This window comes from Muscardinus avellanarius, assembly GCF_963383645.1.
Source record: "Muscardinus avellanarius genome assembly, chromosome: 3".
NCBI classification, from domain to species: Eukaryota; Metazoa; Chordata; class Mammalia; order Rodentia; family Gliridae; genus Muscardinus; species Muscardinus avellanarius.
Window position 1 is genome coordinate 106400065 of NC_137788.1, and position 13789 is coordinate 106413853.

The window sequence follows — 13789 nt, forward strand, 5'->3', positions numbered from 1 at the left end:
GGAAGCTAGAGAGAAATCAGGAAACCAAGGGACTTCAGAGCCAGTTATGGCGGTGTACACCTGTGATCCCAGGACGCGGGAGGCTGAGACAGGAGGACTGCGGCGATGTAGAGAGACCTTCCAGCAACTTGGTGAAGTCCTGTTTTGAAATAAAAAATAAAACAGGGCTGGCGGTAGAATACTGTTGGGTTAATCCCCAGTGTCCTAAAATGAGGGGAGAGAATAGTAGAATAGCAGAAGGAGCAAAATGGGGAGGAAAAAGGGAGACTCGATAAGGCAGCAGTTCCAATAATGCTTTGTCCATACATGAAGGCATCACCAACATGGACAGAGAGACAGAAGTGGGAAGCAGGGTGTGACCCAGAGGAAAACACACCAAGTGCTGTGTGAGTGATGTTTGCATCACTTGGAACCTCACAGTGATGTATAATTACAATGTACCAATAAAAGCATAAAAAAGAATTTGAGGATGATAAAAACAATTTTTATTTTTGTAAAAAGTAACACCAATTAAAGACCACAGGTGACTACAAAGAGACATCATGTCCAATCAGCATAGCATGAGTAGAGATGCAGAAAATTACCAAATAAGGACAAGAGCTGGGTCTGTAGGCCACATCACACCAAGGGCAGGCAGAGGAGGTGTGAGAGAGGTGGCTGACACTCTGTGCCCCATGAGGTTCCAGATTTGCGTGTCTGAACCGGCTGGCTGAAGCAACAGGACCAACTGGAGCATCAGGTATTTCTGCTACTTTAAACCAATGCATTCTTCATTTTCCCCTGGGAGAGGAAATGGGAATTTGACCAGCTGAGTTTGCCTTCTCAGCTAGCTGTTTTGCATGTGGAATTCGAATTGCCCATCACTTAATTTGTTTTTCTAGGAGGCAGAAAAGTATAATTTATAACTGGTAGGTTCAGTGGCCAAAGAGAGTGATAAAATTCCAAACCCGAAGCACTGGTATTCAGTCCCTTTAACTATTCCACCATATAATCTATTTTATAGCAAAACGAAGATGGGTCACTTGGGGCCCCTACACTTGCCATTTATACCTCCAAAAATAATTTCTAATGATTGGGGCAGGGTAAATAAATAGAAGACCAATAAAGCTCAAGGTAAAATCCATGTTTAGATCACATCAGAAATTATACATACACTATCTAACATAAATTGTGTTATACTGCCTTGAAAATTCAACCATCTGGTTTATCACAGTGACGCACATAATAAACATAAACACATATTAATATATTTAAAATAGACTCTAAATATATTTAATATTTTATTTTTATAAAATTATATTTATAGTTATAATTATTATAATTTTGTATTATATTTGTTTAAAGCTTCAAAGTGTTTTTGTAAGTACTATTTCAAATACAGTTTTCTGAATTTTTAATGTCTCTTTCAATTCTGGTTTGTTCTTACATCAATGGATCAAAATGGGGAACCATATTCATAAGACTTGCTAAGTTGTAATGTGCACATTTTTAAAGATAATACTAATACGTTGCACTTATGTTCTGTATTACAGTCTGTAGGGTATTTTCCACACACAACTTCTGCCCACTATTTCCCCATACCTCTGTGAGGCAAGTAGATCTTACAGAGAAGTAACAGGCTCAAGATTAAATGACTTCCTCAAGCATGTGTCAGCGGGGTGTGGTGATGCATGCCTGTAATCCCAGTACTTAGAAGGCTGAGACAGAAGGATTGCAGGTTCACGTCCAGCCTCGACAACTTGGCGAGACGCTCAGCAACTTAGTGAGACTCCATTTCAAAAAAAAAAAAATAATAATAGGGCTGGGGGTATGAAGCTCAAAGGTAGAATGCCCCTAGCTCAACTCCTAATACCACTTAAAAAAAAAAAAGGCATGTGTTGAAGGTGGCACATGGCAAAGGGAGAAACTGGCTGCCTTCTCTGAGACCTCATAGGTGGCTATACTTTAATACGTCCCCAGGTGTTGGCTCAGTCCCTCACTTGTCAATGTTTTGCTCTTGGTCAACATAACTCAAAACAAGTGACAACACAACTTAGAGAAATAAAGATTTATTTGTTCAGTTTTTGGAGATTCCAGAGTTCAGTCTCTGTCAGGTGGGGTCTGCAGAGCCAGCGCATGGCATCAAGAAGCAGAGAGAGGGAGAGGGCACAGGATTTGCCTTCACTACACTATCATGGAGGCCAGAAACAAGAGCAGACTCACTTTTCTCAGCATGTGATCTTAGATGTTTCATAATCCAGTCAAATTGACAATCCAGATTAGCCATGACAGTCCCAGAAGGTAGCTCTCAAAGTCAGCCAAAACACCCTACCAAACCCACCAGCAACCAAAGTCTAAACCAGAGGCAGGTCCACCTATCGTGAGAACAATTGCCACCATGTCCACCAATCGGAATGCAGCTCCTGCTACCACCAGTGTCTTCTCTCCTGTAGGCAGGATTACTTGGGATGACAAACTGCAATCATGGGACTGAAGATAGACCCAAAGGAGGGAAAGAGACAGATGCTGGGGAGTGGGCAAGGAGAAAAATCACACGCACTGAGACTTACGATGTGCATTTCATTATTACCAGTATTGTTATTGTTATGGTTTAAATGGTGTCGAGGGCTCTTTTTCTTATCCAACTAACGTTTGTTGAATAGAAAAATTAAAAACGAATAGGCAACTTGGTGCAGCCTTAACAAATCTTTATTAAAAATTCAGTAAGTAATAGAAAGAAAAGAGAAGAAAAATGTGGCGTGCTGGCACGCACACTGGAGAGCCCAAAAGTGGAACTCTGACTCCTTGTTGGGAACCCAGCCTTTAAATAGATTTGTATTGGTATCTTCTTATATGAGTTACTAAGACAATGGGTTAGTAACTTATTTTTTAGCCAGGTGATACATCTTTGCCTCCAGACAGTGCACTTACTAAGTGCGGGGTCAAGAATCTACCTGGCCTTTGCCTCTACTGTATTGGGCAATATTGGCTGCTCATCAACTATGGGTGCTTCGAAGCAGCACATGGAGTTTCCCTTTCCTATACCCAGGCCAGGTCACAGAGGAGAGGAGGTAAACAGAGGCACTGATTGCCTCTCTATATATTTTAGAGATAAAGGCTTCAATTGACTCCACGGCTTTTACTATAGGTTAATCATTAGAACAAAGGGCAAAGAGAGAGAAACTCTGCATTGTAACAACTGACGTTTCTCCCTGCCTAAATGTCTGTGCAGCACTTGGGCTCTGACTACTTTTTACATTTTGGAAATTGATACCAAAGCACTTTTTCAATACCAGCACATTATCACCTGTACCATTCTAGAAAGGAAGAAATTTAGAGACAAAGAGATCAATAACTTGCCCAAGTATTTGTGTGACATCATTTTTTTTTGAGAAATGTAAACCAAAAATTTTATTTGCTCATTTCTTGTATTTGAAGTACTCCTCAATGACATCCTTGGCCTGAGATTCTTTGCCATAGTCCTTAACGACTACACAACTGCAACCAACCACTTTACGGGGTTTTCCCTCTTGGTCAATTTTGCAGAGGCCTACCCATTCCCCCAATTTCTTGTTGTCATCAACCTTAATTAGGTTGATTTGGTGCTCAGCACAAAGTGCCTCCACCAATTTGACATACATAGGTTCATCACAGTTGGATGCAAGCACACAAAGATGGGCTTGGCGCTTGTCTAAGGCTTTGGCAGCTTCGTGAATTCCACGTGCTAGGCCATCGTGGATGAGGGTGGTCTTCAGCACCTCTTGTAGAGCAGTATTGACGTCCATTACACCTCCAGCAGCAATGCCTTCCTCGGCCATGGCGGTGGTTACAAGTGAAGCCGAATCTTGAACGCACCCACGCCTCCGTGGCGGCAGGGAAAGAGGTGTGACATCATTTCTAGGTATTGTTTCTTGAAATGGTGTTCTCACCCTTGAGCCAGAAGCTACTTATTCTGATCACAGCAGAAAAGGAGAGAGAGAACATGCTTCTCAGGCAGGTGTACCACTTGCAAGGATGGTACACCATCTGTGGATGAAAAGCCCATGTTAAGGACCAAGTTGATTCATCTGAAGTCTTAGCTCCTTGACTGGCAGCATCAATGAATTTATGTGATAAGTTTATTGAAATTATATCCCCTGAACTGTAGCCCTCTCTATGGGTGCTCTTACATAATGGGGTCAGACATGAATTGGCTCACAACTTGAACTTAAAGTTTTCAAAAAACTTTTTGAAATTCTTCATTAAAGAGTGACATAAATACCCTATTAGTAATATTTCACTTGATGAGCAGTAATAGAGACCCTTATCCTTTCTCCTTTTGCAACTTTATAGCTTCCACATTAACTTTTAGAGGCTTAAATATATCATCTCTTCATGACTCTATAGGTTTTAATTATCAAAGCAGCTACATTCATTTTTACAAAAAGCAGAGTGACCTTATTTTTATAACTGAAACAAAGCCCAAAGCTCAGTCCCAGCAGTAGGCAGTTAATAGGTCATTCTATAAAGATTTATATATACTTCATGGACAGAGAAGAATTTTAAACAGGGTCAGCCAAACTTATGGGCTCACTTATTTTTAATCACTTTAGGCCAGTTGCAATTTACTTCCATTAAAGGCTGCATCCTAGCTAAATGAGATGTGTTTTTATAAAGACTCCAACACAAAACAAAACAAATGAAGGAACAAAATTCACCACTGTTAAACAATTTAGAGAATAGTCAGTTCAGCAACTAATTTTAATATGCCCACAAGGGAAACCAAAACAACAATCAAGTTTTCTTTTGTTCTGGCATCAAGGTAGCTTCGCTGTGGTACTGGAGAAACAGTCAGTGTTTCAGAATTGTATTTATACACCTGGCATAAGAAAATATTCCTCCAAAATGAAAGCAAAAAACTAGGGCAGAAATAGCTGGGTGTTGGAGGGAGGTGGGCATGTGTGTAGGAGCAAGTGAGGGAAACTCTTCTCTTGCCTCTTAGATTCAGCATTATCAGCATCGACCTGTCTTCTAGCTCACTTTGCTGCTGTGGAATTCTTCAGGAAAAAACAAAATCTGTGATTAAAATGCTCAACTCTGTACCCATTCCCACACTCGCCACCGTCTTCCCTAACAAAATCTGGTGCCAGCGCCTTTTCTTTGATCCCTTCTTGTGTGGGTTTTCTCTGTGGAATTGCAGCTAAATCAGGAAAAGTTCTTGGCCACAGCTCACTGCTCCAGTGACCACCTCGAGGCCAGCTGGGGACCAGCAGGCTCAGACCCAGACCAGTTGCCACAGATGAAATTGCACTGAGAAGCAGCTTCTCTTCTCTGTTAACCTCATGCAGAAAAATGAAAATGGGAAACACACAGTGATATATTATTCAGTTTCCTCTTGATCGTTCCAGGAAATAGAACCAAGGGAATGTATGATTGGAGCAAGACGTGGCTTTTCTTAGCAAAGAAATGTTCCACATGCAGAATCTATACACGGTCTAGTTTAGGGAGCTTTCTAAAAAAAATTAAATGGCCATTCTTCATCTTTCTATCAGCAAGGGGCTGGGGTGGTGGCAGGGAGGGTAAATGATTGACATTTAGAGAATAGGCTTCATTATCCTCATTTTAAAAAGAGCACTCAAACAAGCAGAAGCTTTATAAATTATAATATTGTCATTACAGAAAGAAGTATCCTTTTCAGCACATTTGGATGAGGCATGAGATGTGATTGTTGTGATGATTGGGATATATTAAGACTATCGAGTTTTCTGTAGTGCACGGTGTCCTTTATCTGCACTCCAGAGCATCTTTTCCAAGGAGCAGGCGAGATTTAAGTGGAAGTGGAATGAAGCAAGCTGCCAGACAGTCCACGGTGTAGGCGTGCCCCTGCTAACCTGCCTTCTTCCTGGCTCTCCTTCCCAGCTAGTGGTCTCTTGCATCTGCCTGGGCGCTGTGTCCCCTGGGGGGAGCTGCTGGGGCAGCAGTCCTGATTGAGCAGAGATAGGAGATGCCCTCCTGCAGTCCTGTGTGAGCTCACTGCATTCTCTCCACTGTGGGAAGGAGCGCCCGGCTCCCCACGGTCCAGACCTCTTGGGAACCAGCAGTGAATACCATGCAGATTTATCAGACAGCTCAGGGACTGCAAGAGGGCAGCCTCAGGGAGCCAGAGCAGGAGGCAGACAGGGAAGCCAGGAAGGGCCAGACCTGCCCTGCTGGTGGCCCAGAAGGTTGCTGTTTTGGGGGGCAAGTTCAGTGTGTTCCTTTCAACTGATTTCAGGCTGTCCTGTCACATTCTGGCTCTCTGCTGACCCATTGATCTTGGGGACATTTCTAAGCCTCTACAGTTTCAATTGCAGCCTTGAGTTTCTTTACTTTTTTTTTTTTTTTTTTTTTTTTTTGTGGTACTGGGGTTCCTGGAAGCCCTTCTACCTCCGGGCTATACTCCCAGACCCTATTTTATATTTTTTTATTTGGAAACAGGGTCTCCTAAGCCAGCGCGCATGGCTGGCTTCGAACCTGTCCGATCCTCCTGTCTCTGCCTCCCAAGCACGGGGATTACAAGCGTGCGCCACCACACCTGGCTGAGTTTCTTTACTTCTAAAAGGAAAACAACTACGATCTAAAATTTTTTTTTTTTTTTTTTTTTTTTTTTTTTTTGGTGGTACTGGGGTTCCTAGAAGCCCTTCTACCTCCGGGCTACACTCCCAGACCTATTTTTTTACATTTTTTTAATTTGGAAACAGGGTCTCCTAAGCCAGCGCGGGCGGCTGGCTTCGAACCTGCGCGATCCTCCTGTCTCTGCCTCCCAAGCGCGGGGATTACAAGCGTGCGCCACCACGCCCGGCACGATCTAAAAATTTTAAGAGATAATGTATGTAAATTGCCTGGTATGCAGAAAACACTCAATAAATAGTACATATTATCATCAAAGATGAACAGACATGAATGTTTAAATATTGTGTTAGTTATGCCGGGCGTAGTGGCACACACTTGTAATCCCCATGCTTGGGAGGCGGAGACAGGAGGATCACTCAGTTTCGAAGCCAGCCGTGCTGGCTTAAGAGACCCTGTTTCCAAATAAAAATATAAAATAGGTCTGGGAGTGTAACCTGGAGGTAGAAGGGTTTCCAGGAACCCCAGTACCACCAAGAAAAAAATAATAATAATAAAATAAATGTTGTGTTAGTGCATTTAGTTGTACAGGAGAGTGGGTCTCACTGTGACATATTTGTACATACATCTACCATCTCTTACTGTCCCCCGCCATTCACGTCATGCCCTCCTCTTCCCATGCTATCCGCCCCATCCTTTCCTCTCTGAGAGATACAGGTTTCTCAAAGGACAGCTGCTGTGTCGCTGATGCCTCTGTGTCTCAGAACCTAGGTTCTAGAATGGGCAAGGAGAGGGCATATTTAGCTTGACTTGAAATTATGTCATTTACTTCCGTTCTGCAAATGTTGACTTTGTGTTGGGTTAATTTCCGTAGGAAGGAGCTGGCGTGAAGGCAACATGGGCTCCCAGCTGAGCATTTTCCCTTTATGCTCTGCTTGGTCTCTACAAGTTGGCTAATGAATATGTATAAATCGGTATTAATACATGTCTACCTGAGAGAATTGCAGAGTGGTAACATCTGACCTCTCATCCTGCCTCCTCTGTTTTCTGGGGTTTCAGTAGCAACAATTATGTCGTAACATCTATTTTTATTAAATAAGGAAAGGGACAAAATTAGGAAAATGAAAGGCTTGGGTGCACTTGGCCGTGCTGCTTTTTTAAATGTGTATTAACTATTAATGTTAACTTTGTTCTGGGCACGCTGCCAGCTGCTTTCCTCATGCTCTATCTTTTTAGTCATTGCAAGAACCTACAGGAAGTTATTTTAGCTCGACTTTACCGAGGATCCAAGAAGTTGTGTAGCCTGTTCCAAGTCACAGAGCTGCAAGAGTCCTAATCTAGCAATAGCTATCTGTCTGTTCAGTCTTTGGAACCCGGCATATGGGTGCGCGCCTGTAATCCTAGTACTTGGGAGGCTAAGACCGGAGGATTGCAGGTTTGGGGCCAGCCTCAGCAATTTAGTGAGACCCTGTTTCAAAATAAATAAATAAAATAAACAAGGCAAGGCGTGTAGCTCAGATGTAGAATTCCCCTGGGTTCAATCCATAGTACCAAATATACATACATATGTACACATATATATTTGATTGTAAATATTTTATTCTGGAGTGCCTCCTAGGTGTTATTCCCCTTGCTAGGTGCTGAAGGCAAGGCAGCCCCTATCCTGGTCTTCATAGAGCTGCCACCTAGTGAGAAAGTCTGCCAATTATATTGGCCATTGCAACTCAACGTCACAATATAGAGGTTGTGGAGTGGCATGGCTACGCCAGGCAGGAGGAGCCGCGCCTTCAAAGGCCCAGGAGCAGACAAGAGCAAGGAGCTTTGGGGATGAACAGCAAACAGAGGAGTTTGCATGGTGTTGGTGCTATGGAATAAACAAATGCATAGGCAGGACAGCAAGGGCTTCCAGGAGAGGGGCCTCTCCCTCTGCCTGCGGAGAGTTAGGTCAGACATGAGTTTACTGCAGCATTTGTGATCTGATGTTCAGCAAAACAATAATAATAGACTCTGGAGATGGTTAAGTTCATTTTTCTGATTAGAGTTTTCCAAAAAAGCAGTAGAACTCAAGGAGTCTCCTTGTTCCCCTGTCCCACCATGAGCTGAGGGTTAGCCCTGACCAGGTCAGAGCATATCAAATAAGATAGAGTTTTGTCAGCAGGTGTGGTGGAGCGTGCCTGTAATCCCAGTATTTGGGAGGCTGAGACAAGAAGATTTCAGGTTCAAGGACAGCTTCAGCACCTTGATGAGGCTTTCAGCAACCTAGAAAGACCCTGTTTCAAAACAAAAACATAAAAAGGGCTGGGGGTGTAGCTCAGAAGTAGAATGTTCCACATAGGGTGTATGTGTCTCTGTGTGTGTGTGTGTGTGTGTGTGTGTGTGTGTGTGTGTGTGTATGTATGTGTATGTGTGTGTGTGTGAGAGAGAGAGAGAGAGAGAGAGAGTGTGTGTGTGTGTGTGTGTGTGTGTGTGTGTGTGTGTGTGTAATGTATATGAGATCCCCATGTAAGACTCCAATGTCCCAGAGGGTAAAATATCCCTTCTAAGACAACATTAGTTGACCCTGTATATGTAACACTTTATGTTAGTTGACCCTGTATACCTAACACTTTATGTCCTGAGCTGTGCAGGTACCAACTTAATGAGCACTTATAATAACCCTAGGAAGTAAGATAATCTTTTTTTTTTCTAGGACTGGGAATTGGAACCCAGGGGTGTTTTGTCTTTGTGCTACACATCCACCCCTATTTTATTTTTTATCTTGAATCAGGGTCCCTCTAACTAAGTTGTTGAAGGCCTCACAAAATAGTTGCTGAGGCTGGTTTCAAACCTGGAGTCCTCCTATCTCAATCTCCCAAGTACTAGGATTGCAGGCATGAGGAATAATCACTTCTAATGTTGCCAAGGAAGAGACTGAGGCTCAGAGACGTTAAGTAAGAAAACATGCTCACACCACAAGTAGGTAGAGGCAGTATTTGACCCCTGGTCAATGTGGCCTGGAATCTGTGCTCTTATTCATAGCCCAGCAGCCCTCTTCTCTGGACTGTTGCAGGTATGATAGAATGGTTGGAAGGTCATGAAATAAATCATTTATGTAAAGTAAAAAGAATAATCCATGGTTCTGTTCTCTGTCAGTATATGAAATAGAAGCATTTGTGGGCAATCTCATGGGTAAATCTACCACCACCCACACCTACCCCACAGCCTTTGACCTTTGCTAAATAATCTAGCTGCTGTAAAGCTTGTGTCCTTCAGTGAAGCAGGAAGCAGAGGCACCCAGGCACACTTTGTGAGCTCTCAGGAAATGCAGCTGCTACTTGGAGAGGGTGGGATTTTTCATCCAGGCCTCATGAAGAGCTCCATAGAATTTTAGCCAGCTGAAGGTGGACAGCAGTGACCTTGTGGCAGTCATTTGGTCCCAACAATGACTTGACATTATCCCAGAGGATTCTAATTCAGTGGTTCCTAAAAGGGGCCAGAGCCCACAGATTTAAAACCAAAACAAAGCCAGACATGATGGTGCATGCTTGTAATCCCTGTTCTCGGGATGCTGAGACAGGAGGATCACAGGTTCAAGGACAGCCTCAGCAAGTAGTGAGACTCTTATCAACCTAGTGAGATCCTGTTTCAAAATAAAAATAAAATAGGGCTGGGATAATAGCTCAGAGGTAGAATGCCCCTTGGTTCCATCTCCATTAACATAATAAATAAATAAATCCAAAACCAAACAAATATATTGTGTGGTGATGATAGAGAGGGAGAAGTTAGAACCACTGGAATTGGTCAACCAGTGAGAACCACTGGAATTGGTCCACCAGGTGGAGATCATTAACCTACTTTGTTAATAGAGAACAAGGCAGGTTGAGATTCTTTACCTAACAGGTATTAGGTAAAGAATGCCTAACATCCTTGATGTTGTTAAATATGATGGAGGTGGTGATGATGATAACAATGACAAATTAAATTAGTTGAATAGGTGAATGAATGCTTTCATAAAATCTTCGGATTTAAATGCTACCTATTTTGTAATTTCATTAGAAAGAAAACCATCTGAAGACCTGTAGTTCCCAAACTTTGCTATGCCAATAACGTTGAGACTCAACTTTCATAGGAAGTAGTGACCTGCCTTAGATTATTTCCCTCTGTGTCTCTTACTCATATTTGACTCTCAACATTGTCCCCTCTAGTCTGTCTACCCTACAGATCTTATTCAAAATGCTCCCACAATATTCCTTTTGTATATATTTAAGCAGTACACAGTTTAACAGGTTCGACTCTGCTTTTATATAGATAATGGTTTTATTTTGTCTTTTTTTTTGGTACTGAAGATTGAACCAGTACTCTACCTCTGAGCTCTATCTCTGAGCAACACACCCAGTCCTATTTTATTTTTCAGTTTGAAACAGGGTCTCACTAAGTTGCTGAGGCTGGTCTTTAACCTGCAATCTTCATGTCTGCCTCCCAAGTACCAGGATTACCGGCATGCACCACCACTCCCAGCTGATGATGTTTTTTTTCTACTGTTCCATTCACTTGCGTGAAGCTGATGTCCAGGAGCTGCTGAGACTTCTATTCCCCCACTGACTGATGTAGGAGTGAAGGAAGGAGAGGGGTTCAGTTTAGATCAGAAAACAAATTCATACGGAAGAGCAAGATCAACATGTGAGAAGCCTTGATTTTTCCTAATTCATGAGATAGCCATTGTCTTGTGTAACACTGTGGATATTTTGCTGAAAAATTAGAGAAAGCACTTAAAGGCCTTTCAAGGCTCCTTGTAATTACATTATTATAATATTAAATTGCTACTGTGGAAGTGACATGACTAATTTGTTTCCCGTTGGCTGCTGATTTTGCCTTTGAATCTGGGTGACTCTTTCTGGGTGGCATGTATGACTCCTGAGCATTATTTACATCTACTGATGCATTCATTGCTTTCCTCCTTCCTCGCTGGTATATACATTTCCAGGAAGTACAAAGATTGAAGATAAAATGACCAGCAACACAAAATAAATACCCAACTTTACTACTTTGGGGGTTCACTTAGAAATACAAAGACCTAAGCTCGATGTGGTGGTAGCCTGCGCCGGTGACTTCAGTACTTGGAAAAGTGAAACCAAAGGATCGAAGGTTCGAAGCCAGCCTCAGAAATTTAAGTAAGTCTCTAAGCAATGTGTGTGTGTGTGTGTGTGTGTGTGTGTGTGTGTGTGTGTGTGTGTTAATGGGGGTGGAACCCAGGGGCTTTTTTTTTTTTTTACCTCCGGGCTATACTCCCAGATCTATTTTATATTTTATTTGGAAACAGGGTCTCACTAAATTGCTGAGAGCCTCACTAAGTAGCTGAGGCTGGCTTTGAACCTGTGCGATCCTCCTGTCTCAGCCTCCCAAGCGCTGGGATTACAAGCATGCGCCACCACGCCTGGCTGTCTCTAAGCAATTTAGTAGACTCTGTTTCATATAAAAAACAAAAACAATAAAAAAGAAGAAAAGAAAAAAAAAAAGGCTGGGGCCGTAGCTCAGAGGTAGAATGCCCCTGAATTCAATCCTTAGTGCCAAAGAGGAGCAGGAGGAGGAGACAGAGGAGTTGTTGTTGTTGGAGGAAAGAGCTATAATTTTATTCCTGTGGTCTCATTTTTTTTTTTCGTGTTGTTAAATACCAGTAAATTATTATAATTTTGAAAATTACCAGGAAAGCATAGTGCTTCAGTTCACATTACAGGGAAGAAGAGTCCTACCACATCTTGCTAGTAGGATTTCTGTATTTTTAGCATTTCCCCATTAAGGGCAAGATGTCTACGTAGCAGAAGATCATCAAATGAAGCTCCATGCTCCTTAGAAGATAACGACTGGCTCCAAAGACGAGGAACCCTCTTTGCTATTTTGCTCTTGCTGCTTCTGCAGAAAGAGGCTGCAACTGAAGGAGTGATGTGGTTGGAAGTGAAGTTATATGATAATGGCTCTTAATAAGTAGCAGCCTCCCTGTGAGAAACTTAATGCAATATAAGAACTCAAATAAGTGTTCACTTTAAAATTCAGATATAAAAAAGGGTTTTATCTTTTTAAAATACATCCTTACTGTCATTTAAAAGGCAACATTAGCATCACACGTTCCATTATTGCTGTTGCTACTAGGAAACTTCTAGTCTGCATATTACCAAATGAGTTCCCTTTAATAGTTCCCAGAGTTTTCATGCCTATTTGAACAGTCCTGTTCCAGATTACAGGCTCAAACTTTACTTGATTTTGTAGCACATTAGGCTGAAATTGCACAGCACATTTAGGACTTTAAAAAAATCTACATCTCATTTGCATTTTGGAATTGCTATGAATACAAAACCTTAAAATTCATAATCGGGAACCTGAACTTTTCATGCTTGAAGTTACTAAGCAAAGCACTTTTGAAATAATAGTCCTTAGTTTCCTACATTTGTACCTCAGTTTGGTTGTATAATATGTACCCATCCTCCTCACCCAAGTAACTATAAAATCATTGCTCTCTGAAGGGTAAACACACATTGTAAACTCAAACATTAGAATAAGGTAATGCAACCAGGAAAAGGGTTTAAGTAATAAATGTGCTATGAAGTTTCTGACTATAGGAATCCACAAGTCAGCATATTAGATTTACTTTTTTAAATATTTGGTGCTAAAGATTGAACCCAGGAAGCCCGATACATACTCTATCCCAGAGATACATCCCCAGCCCTGGATTTATTTGTTCTTAAAAGCAGTTGTGATCTAGGGAAAGTCATGACTACTTTATTCAGTAGCTAGTCATATAGATGTGTTTGAAAACCCATTATGTATACAAATGTATGAAAATCTGCCATAAGATATCAATAATCTTAAAAGACTATAACTATATGGAAAATTATTACAGAGAGTACACACATGCTTCTCTGGCATTGTTAAAGTGTGATTTCTTACAGATTATTGAAGCATCCCATAAGAAGTGCTTTTTGATAGTATTTTCAAAATTGATTTACCTACTCCTTGTATATTGAATATAATTTAGTCTCTTAATAAACCAGTTTGAATGTTAAAAGTGAGCAGAGGGGAGTTTGAGTGCTACACTAAGAAAAAAGGAAATCGGAATCCTCTCCTCCCAAACTCACTTTCCCTTATTGCCATGTTCAAGCTGTCCAGGGGAAGATATGAACGTTATCTTTGATCTCCACCCCTCCTTTCCTCTTTAAATGCCTGCTCATTTTCTCTGCCAATGATTTTG

The 13789-nt window shown here is 41.7% G+C and overlaps 1 protein-coding gene across 1 annotated transcript; it reads right to left on the reverse strand.

The window, feature by feature from the left end:
• Positions 1-3398: 3398 nt before the first annotated feature.
• On the reverse strand, positions 3399-3797 carry LOC308261148 (small ribosomal subunit protein eS12-like; the record flags this gene model as incomplete). Its single annotated transcript, XM_080692865.1, has 1 exon — positions 3399-3797. The coding sequence occupies one exon, from the start codon at positions 3795-3797 to the stop codon at positions 3399-3401; it is 399 nt and encodes a 132-aa protein (XP_080548991.1).
• Positions 3798-13789: the final 9992 nt, after the last annotated feature.